At 45.1% G+C, this 13021-nt stretch overlaps 1 protein-coding gene across 2 annotated transcripts in view; it reads right to left on the reverse strand.

Annotated features, from left to right (window-relative positions):
* Positions 1–456: 456 nt before the first annotated feature.
* Positions 457–13021, reverse strand: part of LOC146187826 (phosphoribosyl pyrophosphate synthase-associated protein 2) — a 61010-nt gene continuing 48445 nt past the window's right edge. For both annotated transcript variants that reach the window (XM_084603541.1, XM_084603540.1), the window contains 3 exons: positions 11426–11572; positions 9261–9429; positions 457–1826 (listed from right to left, as the gene is read on the reverse strand). In XM_084603541.1, coding sequence (XP_084459667.1) covers positions 9271–9429; positions 11426–11572 — 306 coding nt within the window. In that variant the 3' untranslated portion in view covers positions 457–1826; positions 9261–9270. The remainder of the gene's footprint in view (positions 1827–9260; positions 9430–11425; positions 11573–13021) is intronic.

Raw genomic sequence — 13021 nt, forward strand, 5'->3', positions numbered from 1 at the left:
TTACCACTCACCACTTCGAAACTGTCATGCCTTTCACTGCATTTCCCATCTACTGAACTGCAGTATTCTTAAATGAATGCTTTCTTCGTCCAGATAGCCACCCTCCTGCCAATGTCCTTCGTCACACATCCAGCAAACTTCAAAGCATTCATTGAAGGATCTATTGTACACTGCATTTGAGGTATAAATAAACACTTTTTTTTTTCTAATTTATCTTTTCTTTAAAAGCAAATATTCATAACTGATACCATAGTGGGCACTGTGTACCCCCTGAAATTTGCCTAAATTTATGCCACTAAATATTGGTATTCCTAATTTGAAAGTTGCAGCAAGAAAGAAGATATTGAGAAAAAGACGGGGAGATGGACCCATCTTACAAGTTTCATCTGACTTACCTAATAGTTTCTGGGCAGGAGAGCCTTTTTTAACACCACTGGTAAGAAGGCAAAGGAAACGAACAAAGTGGAAGCCTTTTATTGACAACAAACCAGTTGAGAACTGGCAAAAACATTTTCTCCCGCTCAGAAAAGAAAAAAAGAAACGAAAATTACTTAGCCAACTACAGTGGCTAAGAAATCCCTCTAGACAGCAAACAATGACTAAAACGCTGACACACACTTGGCTACAGCTCACTGATAAAAATGACAACACCACAAGCATGTTTGAAACCTAAATAACTGAGGAAAGAAAAAAACAATCCACTCTCACCAAACCTCCAAAAATAGACTTCTGCAACAAAATTAGTATGCCAAAGTAAGTACAAAATATCCGCTACAACCCTCTGAATGACAAACCATTCTTTATAAAATATGGCTTTTTAATGTGCTGAACAGTTGCATGTTTGAGGTGTCTGTTGATGAATCATTCAAGCAGACCTTCCCTCTTTTACAGCCTGTGCACCATAACGAAAGCCAGTTGGCCCAAACTTTCCCTAGTTTGATTACCTGGGCTAAAAAAAATGTGAACAAAGTTTTGAATTCTGTGCCGCTGCCCTTGGGAACACCCGAGATTGAAAAAAATGAAAAGGTCGGCAAGAGTGAACATTATTTGTGAGACAGAAGTGCCATATTCCACGTTGCCTGACATGGTTAGGAATGCTCCCTGCTGCTGCTCCATTCTCTCTTCATGCTTGAGCGTGTTATTACCAAAGGTGAAGCAAGATTCTCTGGAGTAAGCAGAAAGGTAGGTTTACAATGCACTTCTGGACATTTTAGCAGTGTGCGTGGACGTTGGCAGTGCTAGAGGAATCGGTGTGACTTGGTTGAAGCCAGTGTAAGTGTGCAAACAAATTATGTCCCTTTCTTGGTTTCAGGTATTTCCAGAAAAAATGATCATCCAGGTGCATTTAAAACTTAGAAATGCAGCTAAAAAGGTGAATTATGCATTAGATGCAAACCCAGGCCTGAAAAGTAAACATGCCCAACTCCTTCGGCCCTTCTGGCATTTGCGGCGAATTTTCCATGGTTTTTCATAACAGCATTGTAAATGACAGCAACACTGGGAGCAAGGAAGAGGCTACATCTCTCTTCAGAGTTGTGTGCGTCAGTGACCAAATCATGATGCACATGTTTTGCAAGTAAACATGCGTTCGAAGGCCACCGATGCTACTTTAGCAGTTTTTGTGATTTGAAAAAAGGTAACGCATTTTGCCCTAGCGTGCCAATATCAGCCTTAAACGGGCACAGAGAAGGAAAGAGTTGCAGTAGAAGCAAAGGAAGTGTAAAAGCAGCCACTAATATCGACACAGAACAGCTCTGCTGGCTCAGGTGGCAATCCGTTGGTGCGCCCACATGGACGGCTGACGTCCGGCGCAGGACCAGACAGTCCTGAAAGAGAAAGTAGAGGCAGATGTCATTTTGCTGATGATGAATTAAAACATACCCAACTGAAAAAAATTAATGCCAAATGCACCCACAGTAATGCAGCAGGTCCAACTTTGACTTCTGCAAATGGTTGCATTTGCTTTTGAATGCTACTGGTATGGATGAGTGGATGACGCTTCTTTTCGTTTTTTCCAGGGTGCAACAAGTGCAGTGGTGGAACTGGCAACTGGCTTCTTGTAACAGCTTTTATAGCAGAAGAAATTGCAGTTTGTAGCAGAAATTTCAAGTTTTGTAGCAGGAAAAATGGCATTTTGTAGTAAATATTTGAGCTTTTGTAGCAGAAAAAAAAAACAACAACATTTTGTAGCAAACTTTCAAATCTCGAGACGCCTAAATAAAGAAGGCTTGTTTTATTTCTGGAACCCAATTGCTCAGGTGTTTATAACGACCATAGCCATGCACAAACAAGTTTCAAGCTAAAATGTAGTCTAAAGTGCTGTTCTTTCTTTCAAAAGCAACAAATTAAGCAAACAGGATGTTCTGCTAAAAACAAAGCCTGTTTTATTCAGAGGAATGACATAACGAGATAACACTATAAACACTGTAGCCTTGGAAAGAAGGTAGCTGTCTTAATATGGAAACTCTCTGTAGGAATTCAGAACTGCAGCTTCTCAAAACTGCAACTTTAAGGCACTCCAATAAACCCTCGTTAACTCGAAGTTGTAAAATCCGGGAAAATTTTCGAGGTAAGCCGAGTTTAGAGTTAAACGAAATGCCAAAAATTTCTGGCGACAATCCCTGGCGATCAGCCGCACGCCGCCGCCGCCAATGCCTGTTGTTGCCGCTGATGCACACCGCACAGAGCGACGGAACTCTGCGACAGAGGCGCGTTTTCAGCATTGCTTTGTTACTGCCGCCTCGTTGTTTGGTCAGGGGGGAGTACAATTACCCTATATCCCGTTTCTAACACTAAATAGCATGACATACGGTAAAACAGTGATAAATTTTTTTGCAACGCATAGCGTGTAAAAAAAAAAAAAAAAAAAGGCCACAGCTCAGCGGTGCGCTACTACACTGCAATACAAGCAGAGACACCTCTTGCTCCTTTTGAAAATTAGCAATATCTAGCCACACTAGCCTTTTTATTTTCCTTTATTACTCTACCAAGCTTTTGCTGTTCTATTGTCTCGATGCGCTCATATATGCACGGATCAGACGAAGTGAGCGTCTGCAGGTTCTTCGCTCAAACTGGACTAGCAAAACCAACTTCGCTCGCGCAATAAAAAAAAAAAGGAAAAAGAAAACAGGACGAAAACTGAGTAGCCCAAAGCCTTCTGCGAATGGCTGCCTAGCGAGCTGCTTCTGGGTGATACGCCAAATTTTCTAAAAACCCAGAATCAGAACCTAAGCGTGACAGCGACGAGCGAAAATGCTTTGGCGGCCTTCGGCCCATCACGTTCGTCGACCCTCCCCTGCACAAAGGGAGCTTCTGTAATAAACTGAAAAGAATTCTCAGAAAAAACTAACTTTATAATTTTTGAAGGAAGAAGTGGGTAATGCTTGCCCACTTCGCGTTGCATTCGGCCTAACAAAAGCTTCCTCGAGCTGCTAAACGCGTCGCATAAGTCGTTGGTCGCCGTCGCTGCATTCAACTTTGTTGCGGACACCACATACACAACAAAAATCAGTCAATGCTTCATGCACATGGCGCAGCGAAACAGAACCACACAATCACTAAATCTCTCTTGCTGGTATGCACGTGCGGAGGGCAGCTGACCGAACCACGCCTAACAAGACTCATCAGCATCCGTGTGCGATTGGCGCTCACGTGACTGCTCCCAAGGTGAAAAACGGCTGCGTCCGTGGGAATTTCGTATTCGCTCTTCGAACGTGACTGCGTTCGGCACTTAGTATAAGAACAAAGCGCTTGCTTGGAGCCCCTATCACCTTTCGGTAATGACCTTTGCCTTCGGTCTTTCCGGTCAAAATTTCGAGATATCTGCATTACGCCCGAAAAATGCTTCAGGATAAACGAGAGCTAATACATAGCACCTATGGGAGGTGAAAGCGTGGCATGGAAAATTTTCAACTTCCCCAATTTTTCGAGATATGCGAGTTTGTGTTAACGAGGGTTTACTATATTTCTTCTCATGCCGCTGTGTGTCTTTCCGGTCCATTCTTCAGAAGGGCTTGTCCACTCTCAAAGTCTGCAAAATTTTTGACCTGACGCCTTTTGAGAAAAGCATATTAAAAGGGTAAACTAGCCAAAGGACTACTACCCGATGACTCTAATCACTCTAAGCTAGTCAAGAGAAGCATTGCGAAAGCCTGTTTTAAAAATGCCGTGGATAAAAGTTGTTGCCATACCGTGTCAACCAGTGTTACTGCACAGACCAACCTGTTGTGTGAAGCTGGCTACCCTAGTGAAGTGACTAGAGCTGTAGCTCTAGTCACTTCATTAGAAAGAAATGAATGGCAGTGTACTGGAACGAAAGAAAGATGATAGTGACCAAAGAAAGAAAACGCAAGTACTTCCATATATCCACAAAGTGGCGCACAATGTTAAAAAGGTCGCCAAAGCGAAAAAATTAAGCGGAACAAGACGAAACATATAATCGTGTATGCGAAATGTGAGACACTTGTCATACACAAGCTTCTTCTGACCTGTGGAAAATTTTACATAGGTCAGACAGTGTTAATGAAAGAATGTGCCAGCACCAAACAAAAGTAGGTGCAGGAGAGGCCGATAATCTTGACTTTCACTGCAGCAGGTGTGCCAGCAAATGTACCCCACGTTTCGATGAAGTGTGTATTCTTGGCCATGGAAAAACACGCAAGGCACGCGAAATCTTCGAGGCCTTTCAAATTGTAAAACATGGCGAGTCGTGTATCAGTACACCATCCTTAGCTCTGATGATTAAGCAACTTGATTTTTTAAATGAAACGTAGATTACGTGTCTTGGCTTGGCGCATGCGTGGACGTTCCTTGGCGGTATGTTTCTTCAATAAAAATTCAGTTGTTAGTCCAGTTCGTGTCCTGTGAAGTTCTCTCTCGTGTTTGCGTCTTTTTTTGGCTGGTTTACCTTTTGAATATAAATTAACAACAGGCCCACCATTCAGCCTTGCTTGAGAAAAGCAGTTCAGCATTGGTGTTCATATTCCTGGCCAGGCTGATCTCTTCCTATACCTTTTCCTGATTCTGGCAGTTTTTCTGGGTGTTCTTGTCCTGTGCATCAGGGTAACGCCGAATCGCCTTTTTCCTTCAAGACCCGTAGTGACTGGAGGGAAAGGAGGAAGAAAATATTTTTGCAGGTTCTAGATGGATATTTTTTTTTTTCCCTCGAGAGAGGCGGACTGCTGGCGCTGCTCAATCAAAAGATGCGATGTGCGGGGATGTAGAGTGAGCCCCGATTCTGTGCGTTTGCAATCTTTGCTTTCATTCTTTTTCTTCCGGTGGTTTAGCTGGTTAATCAAAGCGATGCAGTGACTCACAATCATGAGTCTGCTTCTTCACAGCACACTGCAGGGATTGTGCTTATGCTTTCCTCACTGTAATGAAAATGTCCAAGGGTACTTACTGACCGTATGCGGGGCTGCGCATATGTTATTTGCACGCGCGCGCGCCTACACACATGCAGTTTCGTAGTGGCAGAAAAGAAATACAGTAGACTCCCTTTAAGACGAACTCCAAGGGACCATGAAAATTGTTCGTCTTATCGGAAGTTCGTCTAATCAGGAGTGCTTCCAAAAATGATGTTTGAGCATGCAGAGTGTGTCCAAATACCTCGTAAATGAGAATAAATGAATAAAATGGCCTTTCAGGAAAATAAACTGCAATACAAGCATTTATTGGACTAATGATTGTCTACTACACTTTGCAGTAGTAAGGCATCAGGCATTGTTGACTGCTACCCAGTCTGTTATTTTTTGTTTGTGTGTCGTGAAAATCGACGGCCTGCTACAAAAGCAGACATCTCGCTTAACTTTTGAAGATACCCTTCAGTGCCCTCACACTGTTCAAAAAACTGCACTAAAGTGTCTAGGCAGACATCAGCTGCATCACAGGTAACTAGTGCAGATTCAGGCATAACATTCAAGCTGTCATCTTCAGCAGCAGTTTCCGATGGTAGGTCAAGCACTTCTTCAATCAGAGTGTCCAGTGAGTCAGCCCTACACGTTTCCACACTTTCGTCAATGCTGACATACGCACTGATGTCAATGAACACACCCTTACTGCTCAGCGCAGAAACAATGCTTCTATCCTCCAAGTTTGCAGTGTTGTCCTCATTCATAGTATCGCAGTCATTCTGCACTGAGCAATCCCTAAGCGCCACAAATCCTGCATGGCGGAAGGCGTTGGCAATAGTGGCTTGAGTAACCTGCTCCCAGGCGCTCGTCAGTAAGTGGACAGCACTTAACAGGTTAACTGTGTACTCCTTACTGCGCTCCATGCAAATCAGCATCCTTTGCAGCAGAGAGTGACGATAGTGCCTCTTCAAGCTACTTATCACTCCCTGGTCCATAGGCTGCAGCTTCGCCATTGTATTTGCTGGTAGAAACTCCAGTCGGATGGCATGAAGTCCGGCGACGTGGCCGTGTCCGGGACAGTTGTCAACAACAATGAGAACTTTTCTCTTCTGTCTCTGGAAGTGGCAATCCATCTCTTGAAGCCACTGCTCGAAAAGTGCCTGCGTCATCCACGCTTTTGAATTAGCCATGTACGTGACCAGGAGAGTTTTTATGTTTTTAAAGCAGCGTGGTGCTTTAGATTTGCCAATCACCACCAACTTTAGTTCGTCAGTCCCAGTCATATTTGCGCCCACGAGGACCGTTACTCGAAGCTTGCTCCGTTTGCCCGCCACGCAGTCATCACCAGCAAATGCGAGCGTTTTATTTGGGAGTAGCTGGTAGAAAAGCGCAGTTTCGTCCACATTGTATATGTCTTGAGGGTCATATTCGTCCATGAGTTCATTCATCTTGTTCTGCCTCCAATCGCTGCAGACCGCTTCATCCACTGCAGCGGCCTCGCCGACAACAACGAATGGCCAGTCCAGTCCAGCCACCCATCGCTGCACGCAAACTCGACATTCAGTCGCAGGGCAATTTCTTCTGCCTTAGCTTTCAGTAGCACTCCATTCACTGGCAAATTCGCACTGCGCGCTCTCTTCACACAGGCAAGCAGAACGTCTTCAAGGTCTTTGTGCATAGCTGTGCGCATCCTTTTCCGCTTCGGCGCAAACTCACCATCTTCCAAAGCACTGGTAATCCGCACTTCGCCCTTCACGATACCGCTTACGGTACTTTTCGCGATGCCGAACTTGCACGCTATTTCAGTCTTTGAAAGCCGGCTGGCGCGAACTTCGGTCAAAACTTCGGCCTTCTCACGAAGCTCAAGTGGCTTTTTTCGAGCGGTTGGCCGACTAGCCATAGTAGCAACACGGCGAACACGACGCGCACGAAAAGAAACAGCGCACACCACGAGGTGGCAGCGTACAGCCTGGTAGAAAATTGCGGGACACGACGCGCACACCCGCCACAAACAATGGATCTGTGCACTGCGCAGTAGGCGTCGTTGGCGGTCAGCAAAGGTGCGGAGCTCGGTAGCACTGGCATAACGACACTATCACGTGATCACCATTGGGAGTCGTCATTGGCTGCTTTTTCTTCTCACCGTTTTTTTTCCAATGTTTCGCTAGTTTTGCTGGCCGGGCCGTGCATGCTCCTTTTTTTTTTTTCTCTCTCTCTTCCTCTCTGTGCTCTGTTTCGTCCTTGCCCGAGGTCGTACCAAGACAGCCGGCGCGACGCGAAACGCGAACCTACTTCTACTGCGGGGACAAAAGGAGTGAGCGGGGGAACGGTGGGAGAGGACGAGCAGCGGCACTCTTCCGCCTTCGTAGAATCGCATTTTCGACGCCGATGTGCTTGGGTCTGCGTGCGTCGGCGGCACGGATGGTCGTGGCACTGAAAAGCTTTTTGTTTTTTTCTGCTGAAGCGCTGCTCGGACGGTCGAGTAAGCTGCGCGGGTGGGGTGCGGCCGGCCGTGAAAATTCATCTTAACCGATTAGCGATCAAGCAGATTTTTTTTGCATTGACTCTATGGGGAACCAAACGACCTCCACTGTTCATCTTAACCGAGGGTTCATCTTAAGCGAGTTCGTCTTAACGGGAGTCTACTGTAACTGTGAAGACTGAGATAATCTTCTAAAGGGCGTGTAAATGTAGACATTTGGAATTAAGCTGTGAAATTATACAAGATGTTCCTCATAAGGAGTTGAACTTAAGGTACAAAAGCGGCCAACAGAGTCCAGTGCGTGTGCACCGAAGCAGTGAAATCCTTAGCGCTCCCTCCGCTGTTACTCAGGCCATTGCAGCCCATACCTCACTGGTACGAAAAAAAAAAAAAAAAAAAAAAAAAAAAGAAAAGGAAGCAAGCGTGCATACTGCTCCAGCTGCGATTTGCAGAGGGCAGTTCGAAACAGTCACTCGCTTGAAACCATGCTGTCTGCGTTTGCCAGCCTCCTTGCACATCCTTTGCACACACATGCACGCACGCGCGAGCATGCAGGGCAGCTTGAAGCAGTCACGCATTTGAACGTGCTTCAGCCCTTCGACGGTCAGCCTGCCAGCCCTTCCTTTCACCCTTCCCATGCATTGGACTCGAGAGATATTTTGCAACCCCCCCCCCCCTCTCCCTCCCAGTAGATCAAAAAAAAAAAAAAAAAACCTGGCAGGAGATGAAGAAGTTACATACACAAACGTCAATTTTGTGTCACGTGATTGTCTGCCCAGGACCTGCAAAAATATTCTTCCGCCTTGCACAGTGTTGCCAGCAGATGTAGTTTCGGTTTCGCGACAGTTCAGTTTCGCTGTCGGCAGAGTTACTCAGAGACTTTTAGCGCAGGAATGGCGCAGAAGTAGGCAAAAAATCAATTCTGTAGCAGCATGTAGCAGGATTTCTGACTTGGCGCAGTTTGGCACAATTGGCACAGCAGTTCCACCACTGCAAGTGCTTTATTTATTCATTCCAGATACCTATATCGCCTGTACAGCATTATTGCAGGGGGTTTAAGTACAGCGGATCACACAAACTTTGCAATCATCGAAAAACCAAAACAAACGTCACCCACTCATTTGTGGCAGTAGCCTTCAAAAGCAAATGCAACCATTTGCAGAAGCTAAAGTTGGATGTCAGTAAATCCAAAAACAAGTATGCACTGAAAAACTGCAATAAAGGAAAACAAACTGACAAAGCAGACCAGTAGCATAAGTTCAGAAATCAATAAGGTAAGATAAAGTGCGTCAGAATCTCAAATTTTCAAACACTAGATGCAGCCATCATTTCATTAAGGAGCTCATAATTATTGTGTTAGAAAAAATGTCAATGCATGCATTTTTAATTAAACGTACTGGACCCATCCACAACAAAAGGAGCATTACCGTAATACAATCAGTCCTCGAGGGTGACGTTTCGGAAAAGATAGGACATGGACTCCTTGTGGTGGATGCGGCGGATGGCCTCCGACAGCAGCACACTGATGTCCACAGTCTTGATCTTGTGGCACTGCATCTTCTGCACCTCGTGGGGCACAGTGTTGGTCACCACCACCTGCACCCAAGCTGGGACTGTATGCAACCTCGACAAGCACACATAAGCTCACTTACAAAGTGCATGTATCGTCAATACAAATTTGGTAGCATATTGGTCATATGAACAGTGGATCATCGAAGTGACTTGTTACAATACATGGCTTATGAAGTTAAACATTAACAAGTGTGAAATCATGCAAGTCTCAAGGATAACTATACTCCAACTCCCTGTTAGCTAAACGACAGCCCTTGGAGTTCATATAACCACTATTCTGTCATGGTCGCTTCACATTCAGCACATAATAAGCAATGCTAAGTGCAGTATCTGTGCCCTTAAAGACCTGCATAGGGGTGGCTTCCCAGGATGCCCATGGCATGGCACAACTTAGAAATTCCAGCATCCTGATGTTGTGGAATGCAGACAGCAGAGGTTCGAGCGCCAATAGCAATGTAGAGCCCAGTTTGAGAACCCCTGGTCTACAGCTCTGCCATGTTTCCTAGCAACAAAACAGGTGTTGTAGCTATGATGCATGCAATAGCGCTTCGCTCAATTTGCCTTCTCAAATACCTACATGTAAGCTCTGCAGCTCCTCTTGGCAATCCATGTTCACATACATGCACTCTGCTTCCATATATCTTGCCACTGCATTACGCGAGAGACAAAGATGCTTAACCAAGCTCTGCCTGTGTGGATCCCAAGTTGGCAGCTGCTCCTCCCATGTCCTGACGTCCCAAAGTGGATCAGTAGCCGTCATTATTTTCCACGCCAAACAATGCTGGATGGCCTGAAGCCCTAAGTAAAATCTCATTAAAGGTACCCTGCAACGCTTGTCCATTATGCTTTAGATGAATTCGTTATGTCACATGATAAAGAGTCGAAAAGAATTGCCAGAATGTGTGCACTAAAAGCGGAAGTTATTAAAAAATGAATTTTACAAATCCAAGCAAACCAAAAGTTGTCCTCAACTTAATTTTCCTCGTCTTTCGTTTTACGATACCACTCGCCCACTGACAACATGCAGTGGGGCCAATTGAAAAAGCCTTCATGAGCACTGTTGAATATTAGAGCATGCACTCGCAAGAGGAACAAGCTAGAAGAAGAGGTTTGGACTTTGGGTGTGCAGGGGTGAATGAGCACTGTATCTGACCTTGACAGCAGGGGTACAGCCGGGGATTAAAAGCAGTTAAAGGCAGCCTGGTGTCTGCCCTCCTCCTTATATAAGCATGTCACTAAACATAGCGAAAAATGGCTTCTCAATGTTTGCTGGTCGCTGTGACAGGTTTTTACTAAAGTTGACGACCTCTCTTGCATGACTAAGACCACGTGGGCATCTCGCAGAAATGAAATGAGGAGACCGGGAGCAGACAGGGGAGATATTTCTTAGTCATCATGCACATATACCTCCAAATATTGCACTTCTCTCGTGAGCCCGCTTCTTTACCATTCATTTCCCTCTATTTGCAGGCATCCTACAATAGGGAGGAGCAACTGGCAAGTTTGTTCAATTCTTTCACGGCTAACTTTGGCAGCACAGCAACAGGTAGGTGTCCAAGTGTACAGGTCATAAAATTCTTGTAGTAACCAATGCCTCTGCTGGTGCATTTTGTGTCACTTGCTTTGCAGTGTCTTTATGTAAAACAAAAATGTTGGATCCATTTGCTTAATATAAAATACAACAATGCGACATAGCATATTTTTCCTAATGAACCCAATTTGCATGCCATTTGCTATTATGCAATTGTCACATACTTGCCAGTTGAAGTCACATCCGCTGCAAAGAACCACCACTGTCTGTACCACGATCTGGGTTCTCTAGCAAATTAAAATATTAGCTACGGAAATATGCAACAAACAAATATTACCTACCAAATATGCAACAAACAAGTAAAATTACGTTGCAGGACCCTTTGAAATGACCTTGCACTGAGTGAGCACTTCTTCCCCGTTATGTAGTACTGAGATCCATGTGGTGGACACCACTGGTATATCATAGCACAGCAAACCCCGCACTCACCTCGTCAATGGGCGAGTTCTCGATGAGCTGGGGTGCATCGTTGGACAGGAGGCCATGGGTGGCCAGCACGTAGATCTTGTATGCCCCGCGCTCCTTCAGCACCTCCGCGGCCACCACAAACGAGTGCACGTCATCCACCATGTCATCCTGACGGAGAGGGAAGACGACGAGAGGGCCATTTCTTCTCGTCACTCCTTAGGCGTCACACATCTAGGCTGTGCTTAAATCTTCGAGTACAACAGCGCGGGAACTGTGTCACCTCACTCTGCAGTGCATCAATCCTATCACTACAGGCGTGCACTTTGGAAGACGTCAATGCAGTCTGGCATAGAATTATTGCAATGTCTTTTTCCCTCACTGCTGTTGGATAAGAATGCAGTCAACGTGAATAGGCATGCAAGTCTAGGCAGTGCCCCATGCTCAGTCTGAAGCAAACCACATCAAGTCACTACACTCTTCTGAACATTGCCAAGTTAAATTATCAATAAAATCTTCTGCAAACTAGGGCCAGAAAGAAAGCAAGTTTATTAGAGGTGTGGGAGAAACAAATTTTTATGTGCAAAGTAAACACTACGAATAATGAAAGCTGGTCTAAAACAGAATGTTCTTGAATAATTTCAAGTATCAGTACAGATAACGAAAAATTAGAAATTAGGATAAGAAAATTAGAAGAGAAGAGTGTTCCCACAAAACACAACTATGAAATGAAACAGAGATATTACAAAATCTGCTTTTTCACCCATCATCAGCATAAATATTATACCCGTAAGGACTACCAGGTATACAAGAAGAGAGCAGGAATCATGCAGTCAATATCTTGTTTACAATTACAGTGAAAGCTCGTTAATTCGAATCTCAATAATTCGAGTTTTCGGATAATTCGAACTACACTACTTGGTCTCGCCAAGCTCCATAGAGATCTGTGTACAAAAAAGCCCGTTAATTCGAATGCGAGTCGGTTTCACTACGAATAATTCGAACAACGCGCCGCCGCGTCTGGGCGGCTTGGCGCACATCACGTGGCAAAAAGGAAAAAACACCTAGGCGAAAGAGTGGAATAGTTAGAGACTGTGCACGTCCAAAAAGGGGCAGAAGATGGAACCAGGTAAAACCATGGAAAAGTGGGTAAAACCTACATGGCGCCATGAATGGCGCGGCGGCCGGCAGCGTTCGAGAGAGGGGACCACTGCCGCGGCGGCGACTGCCTGCTCTCCCTTCCGCTCAACCTCAGAAACTCGAAACTAGATACTCGTTAATTCCAGCCCTGCTAATTTGGAAATACGGATAAGTACTGTTGGTGCAGTCCCAGCCAACGCCTATGAAAGGCTGTGATTTCAGACGGGCACTATGGGTTAGACCTTTTTTTTTGCAACAACCATCCATCCTTCCACACCCATCAGCTGTCAATGGAAGCACGCAGTCAGCCACGATCATGATGCCGGCTTTTAGCATTGTTCCTTTCAAAAGGCGTTTGCTGCTATTGTGCGGTTCCAATGATTTGAGTGGCAATAGACGGCGCCCGCCCAAATCGCTCATAGCATGGTAAAGCAAACATACCGAAAAGGAGGCTTGCATAATAGGACGAGCACTGGCACT

This window comes from Amblyomma maculatum, chromosome 5, assembly GCF_055883805.1.
Source record: "Amblyomma maculatum isolate TAMU_Amacu chromosome 5, ASM5588380v1, whole genome shotgun sequence".
Taxonomy (NCBI): domain Eukaryota; kingdom Metazoa; phylum Arthropoda; class Arachnida; order Ixodida; family Ixodidae; genus Amblyomma; species Amblyomma maculatum.